Genomic DNA, 11,291 nt, shown 5'->3' on the forward strand with positions numbered 1-11,291 from the left:
CTAAACACAAGTAACTGGTGTCATTCATATGTCCCTATGCGTGTGTGCCGTTGAGAGTAGGGATGGGAAAGCAAGAATAGGTGTAAAATTACACTGTCTTAGCTAGGATTATCATAAGATTTTTATTTAATTTTCGTTTTTAGTCATGGTTTTTTATAACCCAAGTTGGCCTCAAATTTGCTAAGTAATCAGGGATGATCTTGAACTTCTGATTCTCCTGCCTCCATTTTTAGGAATTATAAGCCTGTACAGCCACTGAGTTTATGGGGTGCTGGGGACTGAACCCAGAGATTCCTGCATGATAAGTAAGCATTCTGGGCTACACCTCCATTCCCCAAATGAGCTTTAAATACCAGAGCGATGACAAAGTGTCCAGTAAAGACTTCCATTAGTATGTCCATTAAAATAGGGAAGATATAAAATAAGCTAATTAATATGACTAAAATAATAAAATCGTAATGACATAACCAGAAATAAAGTAAAAAGAAAAGATAAGGTAAAAATCTAGTCACTAGTACAGCTCTGCATACAGGTTTGTAAAGCAACTGTCCTCTGCAAAAGGATGCACTACACAAGGGTACTTTAAAATAAAAACAGCATTGTATGTACAACATTGAAAGTCATGACTGTGACTTTTTTAAAGGATTGGTACCTTATAAAAATGGCAGAACAGGTTAATGAGTGTTAAATGTTTCAAACACACACACATGCACACATGTGCGCACAAACACACAGCATGAGAAGCAGAACACCTTAACTTCCCAAAGTCCTCAGTTCCTTTACAAAATGCATTGAAAAGACTTCAGCTGGTAAGCTTTTACACACAGACCACACACGGCCAGCAGAGTTTGCTGGGATGTGGCTCATGGGGTGAAGTACTTGCAGTGCTAAGGTGTGGACCTGAGTTCAAACCTTCAGAAGCTACATAAAAACCTGGTCCGATAGCATATCTCTGTAATCACAGTGATCTGATGGTGAGATGGGAGGCAGCAAGACAGATTTTTCAGTTCACAGAACAGCTAGCCTGGGCTACAGAGCTAGAAACAAGAAACAGAAGGTGAAAAGCAAAGAATAACAGCAAAGGTTGTGTTGTCTGATTTCTTATGTGCACTGTGGCTGCATGCACACATACACAAATTCACACAAACATAGAAGAAAAACTCTGGAATATTTTAAAATATGTTTTCATTGTTAATTGATAGCAATTACACATATATGTATATTTATAGGGCATTGCATATTTTAATACACACATAAATTTCTTATTGATCAGTCAGTTCTAAAGTTGTTTTCCAGTTTTATTTCAGTGTGGCTGGAGAACACACATACTTTGATTTGCACTTATTTTTGATTTGTTGAATCTTTGTGGTCTGCCAGATGGTCTATCCTGGACAATGCTTCACATGGTTGATGTGGGATTTCCATCTGTATGCTGTGATTGCCATTGATAAATAAAGAAACTGCTTTGGATCTATAGCAGAGCTATAGCGGAACAGAGCTAGGCAGGGAAAACTAAGCTGAATGCTGGGAGAAAGAAGGCCAGAGTCAGAGAGAAGTCATGGAAACATAAGCTGGTAAGCCACAGACACATGGCAATACACAGATTAATAGAAATGGGTTAAATTAATATGTAAGAGTTAGCCAATAAGAAGCAGGAGCTAATGGGCCAAGCAGTGATTTAATTAATGCAGTTTCTGTGTCATTATTTCAGTTCAGGGCAGCTGGGACTAACTAACATGCAGCTCCCTGCAACAAATGGTAGTGAGAGAAAATGTGTGTTTCATGGTTATCAGAGGAAATATTCTGGAAATATCTATTATGTTCAGTTAGTCTCTGTCATTGTTTAAGTATGATGTTTATTTGTGGACTTCAGGGTGGATTCCAGATGACTTAATCTGTTAATGAATGTAGGGTCAAAGTCCCTACTGGTCATTGCATGCTGCCCACCTCTCCTTTCAGATCTAGCATCTCCAGGTTTAAACAAATCGTTGCAGTGTACTGGGTGCATATACTTACAAGTATTACTTTTTTCTCATTGAAATGAGACAGTTATCATTACACAGTGATGTTCTTTGCTATTTTAGTTTTCTAACATAGAGCATATTTCAGTTAACTGATATGAAGGTAGTTATTTTTGTTCACTTTTGTTTTTTGTGTGGTAAAACTTTCTTACTACTTTCACTTTTATTAAATCTTTATTAAGTGATGTTCTTATAAATAAATATATTGCTAAGTGTTATTTTTTCTATCTACTCCATCAATACACTTGGGAAATGTATAGCCAGTATTATCATCATTGATAAATAAAGATCCATGTGTTAGTTTGGGATTCTATTGCTGTGAAGAGACACCATAACCACTTAACTTTTATAAAGGAAAACATTTAATTGGGGCTGACTTACAGTTTAGAAGTTTAGTCCGTTATCATCATGATGGGAGGCATGAGGCCTGCAGGCAGACATGATGTTGTAGAGGTAGCTGAGAGTTCTACATCTGGATTCTAGGCAGCAGGAAGAGAGGGTGATGCTTGGCCTGGCTTGAACATTTGAAACCTCGAAGTTCAACCCCAGTGGCATACTTCCACCTATAAGGCCACATCTACTCCAAGGTCACATCTTCTAATACTGCCATTATCTATGAGGCTATGGGGTCCATTTTCACTCAAACCACCACAGCCCATGTCTGCCCTTTTATTAATTTTTTTCCTGCTTGTTGTATACCACCCTTTATTCCTTTCTTCTTTTCTCATTCATGTTTGATGCTGTCTTTATCACTACTTTCAGTAGTGATAAATTTTGCTTTTATTTTCTTCCTATTTTGTTTTGTTCAGTGAATTTTCTGCCACATATATTCACTATGGTAATTACTATCATTTCAGTGCTAGTATAATGCTTTCAGACATTTTATCTATATCTGGTCAAACTGTTACATCCCTGGTTTCAGTTTTTGTGGTTTCGCTTGTTTGTAGATCCAAAAATATTACATGGTGTCTCAGTTAGGTTTACTATTGCTCTCAAGAAACACGATGGCTAAAAGCAAAATGGAAAGGAAAGGGTTAATCTTGCTTACAGTTACATATAACAGCTCAAAAATATAGAGGGCATGAACTCAAGCAAGGCAGGAACCTATAAGAAGGAGCTGATGCAGAGGCCATTCTGGAGATGGGACAGGATGCTGATTACCGGCTTATTCCTGATGGATTGCTCAGCCTGCTTTCTTGAAGAACCCAGGACTACCAGCCCAGGGAAGGTACATTGGGCTGGGTTCTCTTTCCACCAATAGCTAATTAAGAAAATGCCCTACAGGCTTGTCCACAGCAGAATCTTATGAAGGTATTTTCTCAGTGGAGACTTTTTCCTCTCAGACAACTCCAGCATAACACTAACCAACACACATGAGAAATTCCAGAAATAAACAATTGATGTCTTTTAAAATGCATATTATTCTCAGAATGAAGAACTCTCTCCCTGACTCTGTTATTTTTAGGACCTAAATCATCTCTTAGTCTAGCACCCAACAGTTTACATGCTACTTGCTGCAGCCACTTAGTGACAATGACAGTTATGAAGTAGCACGACAGGGTGATACTTGACCTGTATGTAAGTAGTTATTATGTTACTTAATAATAGCCTCAAAGTTCAGTGGCAGTGGTAGGTAATTTTAGTCTAGCAGAGTCACATGCCACAGAAGACTGTTCTAGTCAACAATGGACCACACATATGAAGATGCTTTCATGAAATTATGATGAAGTGAAAAGTTTTCCACTGCTGACACTATATTCATTGTGACATCACAACACAGGGGATTATTCATACATTTTTGATGATGCTGGGATAAACAAACATGTCAAGTTCCATTCATTTGATAATGACAGTAATTGAGTATGGTGTGGTTTATGCATTTGCTATGTGGTGCTTTTATCACGATTTTAGAGACTCTTCCTTCTAACACATAAAAGACGGCACTATAGACAGTGTGCCCTGCTTTTCTGTGAGCAGTCTCACATACCTTGTGTTCACTGTGTCCTGGAATGCATCATTTACCTCTGCTAATGTTGTATCCATGGCCTCAGAACAAAGGGTACGCCCTCTACACTATAAACCCTAAGTATGTAAAAGAATATACCATCTACCTCCTTGGTTTGTTTAGGTGTACTCTATTGTGTTTGTGTAATAAAAATTGTCTAATGATACATTTTCCAGAAATACCTATGCAGTAAGCAATCTATTACAATATATTATAATCACTCTACTTTATTAGTTATTATTGCTAACATCTCACTGTACCTAATCTATAAATAAAACTATATATATATATATACACACACACATATCACACATACATGTATATACCTGCATAGGAAAGTGTGTTGGTGGTGGTATTTAAGGCTCCTGACATCTAATGTCTTGATGGATCGCCCCTGGAAGCAGGGCAGGGCAGGTTCTTCTATTAATCTGTCATAGCTGCATTCAGTCTGTGTTCTTCTAAACTTTTGACCAGTTCTTCTTGAAATCTGATCATTTGCTAACAAATAAAATTTGTTTTTATGTTCAGTTTTTTTTCAAATGGATCATTTATGACAAAATAAATTCATGTTTTAAAACAAGTGCCATATATGATAAAGATAACAAGAGAAGTAAGAAATTATATTCCTCTTTATAATAAGTGTTAATGGAAGTAAACACACAAGAAAGCCAACGTGGCAATATCAGAGAAGCTGAATTTTAAAGATAATTATATAATCAGTATAAAGAAGACTATTATATAATAATAAATTACTACTTATGAATAAATATGCTATGTAATGTATTATGAAGCCAATAGGACAGGAATTGGTGGAATACTGTGGAGTGGGGAGCATGGTAAAAGGATGGAAAAAAATGGTTGTTGAACAAGATGGCTAAGCCTCTAATCCAAACACAGGAGGTTGGGTCTGAAGGACTATTAGTTTCAGGTCAACTGAACTATAAAATGAGAACCTGCCCCAAAAACAAACAAGCTAGCAAGAAAATAAACATGCTAACCAAAAACAAAAGAAATATATACCATATTAATAAAAAAAATAACCGTGTAGGAGTTCCTTCTGTTTGTGTGTTGCGTTCATTGGATAACAAATAAAGAAACTGCCTTGGCCTAGTTGATAGGGCAGAACTTAGGTAGGTGGAGAAGACAGAACTGAATTCTGGGAGAAAGAAAGCAGAGTCAGAGAAAGGCCATGGGACTGCCAGAGTCAGACATGCTGAGTCTTTCTGGGTAAGCCACTGTCATGTGGCGATACACAGATTAATAGAGAAGGGATAAATCAAGATGTGAGAGGTAGCCAATAAGAGGCTAAAGATAATGGGTCAGGCAATGACTTAATTAATACAATTTCTCTGTGGTTATTCGGGGTGTAAGCTAGCTGGGTGGCTGGGACAAACAAAAGGACACCTTCCTTGTGCAACACAGACCAGAAAAGAAAATAGCAGAAAAGGTAAATACATAATCATAGTTAAATATTTTTATGGGACTTAATAGTTTGTTACTTGTGCATTTTGAAAGGAAAAGATTGGTACGTATCAATTAAAAATGAATTAATTAGAATGCAATACAACTCCTGTAACATACAGCTTTATTCAATGAGAACACCAGGTTACAAAACAGGTTCAGTTATAAGGTACATTGGGGCTATAATTGTGTCTAAACTACATTCTTCTTCAATCAGAGAAGGCAAGATGGAGACCTAATCCTGTCTGGAAACAGTAATGATGGTTTCTGGCTTGTACATTTCAAAGGGAAGCAGCTGGATTCCATTCGAGCAAGGATGTCACTACTTTAGTTTGCCGTCTCTATTCACTATTGGAATGAATTGTCTGAATGATCATAGACTGTAGCCACCTACGTACAAACAGAAAGTGAATAATTTTTGTCCTGCCGATGTTTTTCTAGACTTCCGAAAGGACTTTGGTGCCTAGGTATGAACATGGGAGATTCTTAGTCCATGGTACAGAAGTAATGATTTTTTTCAGAGACAGAAATAATGACGGTGAGACTAGGCAGTCTATTGCTCTGTAAGAATTATATAGGCATTCCAAATCTGTCTAAATTTTTTTCTTTTGTAATTGAGATTGTATAGCTCTCTTGGCAAGAGTTAGAGGAGACTATATTCTTTAATTTTCACCCATGAGCTAACTAACTAGCACAGAAAAAGAGTAATAAATCATTCCTTAAAGGTACCGAGAGATGTCTGTTCTCAAATAGGTGTATATGAGGTCTAAACAGACTAACAGAGGATGGTGGAACCTTTAACCCTGATCAACTGGGACTGTATATTGGGATCATTTGGTCCTATGTTATGCATGTGTCCCTTAAAATTTTTACCTTAAAAATTCAGTTCTCAGTGCCACAGAGCTCAGTGGTAGAATTTGAAGGCATGTTTAGTTCATAAGGGCTCTCTCCTCATTTATGAAGTAATTCTGTTCTTGGAGGGAGAGGGCTGGTTGTCACAGAAGCAGGTTCCTTATCCTAAGTGTATATTTTTATAACTCAGGGTTACTGTTCTTATGTTCTCTTATATGCTTTTTTGCCTATCAGCCTTCATCTCTGGGGTGAGGCAGTAAGAAGGGTGCTTCAAGATGTGGTCCTTTGTCTGAGGATTCTTAGCCTTCATGATGAAGGGCCCACTACAGTTATCCTCTTTATATAAACTACTCAGCTGTAACATTATTTAATAGCAGCACAAACTAGACCTAGAAATTTCAAGAAAATACAATGCTCTTTCCCATATATAGGGATTTTAAATGTTACCCATAGATTTCTATTAAATAACCAGAGTGGAAAACCTCAGACATAGAAGGAAATAGCACCCAAAATAACTTATGTACAAGTATGAAGACCCTATGAAAAAGGCAGTATTTGTACATTTTTGGTTCATTCATACATTCTTTTCAGATATTCGGCTTAGTTATTGTTTTCATCTTAGTTCAATTTTTATTAAACAAGTGCTTTGTTATTAAACTAGAGGCAGAAATTCTCTATCCAGATTTCAAAACCTTCCTCATTTGCCTAAAATGCACATTAGTTTTCATCCATTGCTTTTTATTATAAAAAAGACAGCTTCTTTTATTGACTCTGGATTGGAGAAAGAAAGAGATAGAGGAAGAGGAGGAGGCAGAGAAGTAGTAGTAGTAGTAGTAGTAGTAGGAGGAGGAGGAGGAGGAGGAGGAGGAGGAGAGAGAGAGAGAGAGAGAGAGAGAGAGAGAGAGAGAGAGAGAGAATTATCTATGCGATCCCTTCTCACTCCCTCCCACCATTTCTTTCTTGGTTGGCTTTAAGATGCAGATCAAGAAGGCATTCTAGCCGGGCGGTGGTGGCAGATGCCTCCAGTACTCGGGAGGCAGAGGCATGTGGATCTCTGTGAGTTTGAGGCCAGCCTGGTCTACAAGAGCTAGTTCCAGGACAGGAACCAAAAAAGCTATGGAGAAACCCTGTCTCGAAAAATAAAAAAAAAAAAAAGGAAGGCATTCTACCCATTTGGCAAGTGCCTCAGTCTGAGTGTTTCTCCCAGTCAGCTGTTGGAAACTCAATCCCCAAAGGCACATTTTTTTTTTCATGTGTAGAAGTGGGACATTGAGAAATAGGATTAGGTGAGATCTTGAGGGAAAGAGATTTGACCTAGGATGCTTGCTCTCCTTTGCCTCCTGATGCCTTCTGTCATGTTCCTATAGCAAAAAAACAGAATTTGCTCCCATGCTCTTTTGGTTCTCCATCTTTCTGAATTCAGCTCAATAAATGCCAGTTCTTTAAAAACCATCAGTCAGTGATGTTCACTTAGAGCACCAGGAAACAGATTAGGGGAGTATTAGCATTTCACAGTTGGACTCTACGAAGGAGGCTTTAACTCTCTTTTATAAATGAAGATACTGAGACTGGAAAAGATTAAGCAACTTTAGCACAAAGAGACAATTAGTGGCTGAACTTCCACAAAGTACTTGCTTAAAACCTTTTGATTACAGCTTAACCCTGATGTGAGGAAATTATATTATCCTTAGAAACTGTGCTTATGCAAGTGTTAGGAGACACATTCTAGGAACTCAGTTTCTTCCTTTTTTAAACGCTTATTTGCATTTATTTTATGCTGAGTCTAGTCATATGTCATACATTTCTCTTGTCTTCAGTTTATTCTGAAATATATTTTTCTTCTGTGCATCCTTCTCTTCTGGCTTAGGGGTGGTTTTTTTCCTTTGCATGGAGGCTTATCTCAATGGCAAGGGAGATCATGCATGAGTTAATTCACCCCGCTTTCTGTAAGTTCAGTATTGTGTCTTGGGTTTTTAGTTCATCTGGACATGTCATGACTAGAGAATCTACATGTGCAGAAAACATTTGACACCCTTTTGGGACCACCAAACCTGTGTCTAGTCCCACTGTTTGGCTTGGGTATACCTACAGGCAATAAAGCCACCAAAATGCACACATTGCTGCTGCTGCTTCTTCATCTTCTTTTTCCTCTTCATCTTCTTTCTCCTCCTCCTCCTTCTCCTCTTCCTCCTCCTTCCCCTTCCTCTTTCTCTTCTTTTAATTTTACCTCATTGTTTTTAAGAATTTCATACATGCACACTGTATGTACACCACTTCTGTCCTTTCTTCTCCCTGCTATATTGCTTCTTTAAAGGGACATCTTTAACAATCATCAGAACTTGGTGGCTTTTTTTTTTTTTTTTTGTGCATATGACCTTCATGGCCTGGGCAGTTTCACCGATGTTCTTTTAAACATGAAGATTTGAGTTTCACTCTTTCTTATTAATTAATTAATTTTACGTATATAGGTGCTTTTCCTTCATGCATATGTTTGTGTACCAGCTCCTGTGGTGTAATGGTTAAGGCTCTGGACGCTGAATCCAGCAATCTGAGTTCATACCTCTGTAGAACCTGTTCCTTGAGGAAGAGAGCTGGTCATTCATCCTCATCAACTCGGACCATGAAATCCCATATAAACTGGCTGTCCATGCATGCTTCAGCATTGCCGGGAGTGTGTTTCACTTCACGTTTCATATGTATGAGCACTACATGCATGCCTGTTGCCATGGATCCCTTGAAATTGGAGTTACAGCCAGTTGCGAATCACCATGTGGGTGCTGCGGATTGAATCTTCTAGAGGAACAGCCAGTGCTCCCAACCACTGAACCATTTCTCCAACTTCAAGGCTTGAGTTTCTTGATTTGTGGCGTTTTCTTGGTCAAGTGAGTGGCAAATCATTTGCTCAGGTCATTTCAAGCTACTCACAGGACGGTTTTTTTTTTTATCTTAAAAAATTAAAATTTTAAAAATTTTGCTTCTCGTTTTTTCTCTTCCGGTCGCAGGCGCTTCGGGAGCCGCCGATTACCATCCAGCCATGGCCAAGTCCAAGAACCACACCACACACAACCAGTCCCGGAAATGGCACAGAAACGGCATCAAGAAACCCCGGTCACAAAGATACGAATCTCTCAAGGGGGTTGACCCCAAGTTCCTGAGGAACATGCGCTTTGCCAAGAAGCACAAGAAAGGCCCGAAGAAGATGCAGGCAAATAATGCAAAGGCCATGAGTGCACATGCGGAGGCCATCAAGGCCCCGGTGAAGCCCCAGTTGGTGAAGCCCAAGGTGCCAAAGGGCCCCACCTGCAAACTCACCTGTCTGGCTTTAATTGCTCACCCCAAGCTTGGGAAGCGGATTAGAAGCTACACGGCTAGGGGTCATAGGCTCCAAAAAACAAAGCCCAAGGTTCAAGCCAAGGCAGAGGCCTCAGCTGCAGCTCAGGCTCCCAAAGGTGCCCAGGCCCCTGTGAAGGCCCCGTAAAAAGGTCGCAGTCTGCCAATGTGAAGAGAGATGGACTGGTGTGAACACCTACACAGTGTTTGCAGATGATCAGGACCTTATGCTGTTTTTACAAATAAACTTGAGGCAAGTTCTGTTAAAAAAAAATTTTTTTTTTGCTTCTCCTATGTGTGTGAATTAAGGTGAAAAATGATGAGTAGCTTACCATTAGGAAAGAACCTGTTTCTGCTCAATTTTGTGCAGTTAAACTTCAGAATGTTGTGCTAAAAAGACGTGAGTACAAGTTAGGCATCCAGGAAATTGTTTTTCTTTCGCCTTGTGCTTGCTAAATTTGGGGAATTCAAACCGCTGTAAATATGGGGTTACTTACGACAATGGGCCTTGTTTGCTGTGTTTTTGAATCTCTGGTAGAGTATTGCTGAAACACAACCTCAGCACTGCCTAAATTGAAACACCCCATGTCCACCAGTGTGAACCACTGCTACAAGACTAAACTTCATTTTCTTTATAGTGATCCTACTATACTGCCACACTCAGTATACAGAAACTTATATACTGTAATCATTTATTTAAGGCTCTTAATTATCTTCCAAATTTGCATACTCCCTGCTGACATAAGTTTGGGAAGGTTAGAAAGTAACGATGTGTATATGTGTGTGGTATGTTTGTATGTTATGAGTGTAAATATGTATACATTATTGAGTGTGCAGGATGTACATATGTGTATGGTATGTTTATGTGTGTGTGTGTGTGTGTGTGTGTGAAGAGAGAGAGAGGGAGAGAGTGGGGGGATGCATGCTCCATGGTGCACACATGGAGGCCAGAGAACAACCCTCAGGAGCCTAAGTTGATTCTTGCTTCCCACCTTGGTGAGACAAGAACTCCCTTGTTTCTGTCATGTTCCTGTTTGCTCCAGGCTAGCTGGCCTGTGAGCCTTCAGGCAGATTTCCTATTTCTGCCTCCCCATTCCAGTAGGAATGCTGGGGTTGAGGATGGAGTCTATGGCATCTGAATTTTTATGTGGGTTCCTGGAATCTGAATGAAGATCTGAATGCAGGCTTCAGGGCCCCCAAGTTTGTGTGGAAGCTTTTTGCCCACCGAACCATTTCACTACATCTTAAACACCCCCCCCACACACACACATTCATTTCAGGGTCATCCCCTGAGAGTCAGTTGACTCAAGGATTTCAAAATGTTCATTTATACTACTGGTTTCAGATCTACTTTCAAATGATTGGTTTCTTCTTTTGTGTTCTGAGACTGTCTCAATCTGCAGATCAGGCTGCCCCTGATTTAGCTGTGTAGCCCCGGAAGGTCTGGGCCTAGCAACTCTGCTATGGATTGCTCAGATTCTCCATGTGTCTCACAATGCTTGTCAAATGACTAGTATTGAAAACCCTTTCCATACCAAATACATAAGCTACTACCTCAAACTCATTTTCCTTCTGAAATCCACTGTGGATTTCCTTTAGGAAGTTGGGGCCAGAAGATCAAG

The 11,291-nt window shown here is 39.2% G+C and overlaps 1 protein-coding gene across 1 annotated transcript; it reads left to right on the plus strand.

Annotated features, from left to right (window-relative positions):
• The first annotated feature begins 9,373 nt into the window (after positions 1-9,373).
• LOC126499156 (60S ribosomal protein L29-like) lies at positions 9,374-9,817 on the plus strand. Its single transcript, XM_050138258.1, has one exon. It carries the CDS (start codon positions 9,374-9,376, stop codon positions 9,815-9,817), a length of 444 nt encoding a protein of 147 aa, XP_049994215.1.
• The last annotated feature ends 1,474 nt before the right edge of the window (positions 9,818-11,291 follow it).

The sequence above is a fragment of the Alexandromys fortis genome, unplaced genomic scaffold (genome assembly GCF_014885135.2).
Source record: "Alexandromys fortis isolate MF-2015 unplaced genomic scaffold, M_Fortis_MF-2015_v1.1 scaffold_14, whole genome shotgun sequence".
Taxonomy (NCBI): Eukaryota; Metazoa; Chordata; class Mammalia; order Rodentia; family Cricetidae; genus Alexandromys; species Alexandromys fortis.

What these genes read in the sequence shown, in the direction of transcription:
- LOC126499156 (XM_050138258.1), top strand. Translation starts at nt 9,374, where the DNA reads ATGGCCAAGTCCAAGAACCACACCACACACAACCAGTCCCGGAAATGG.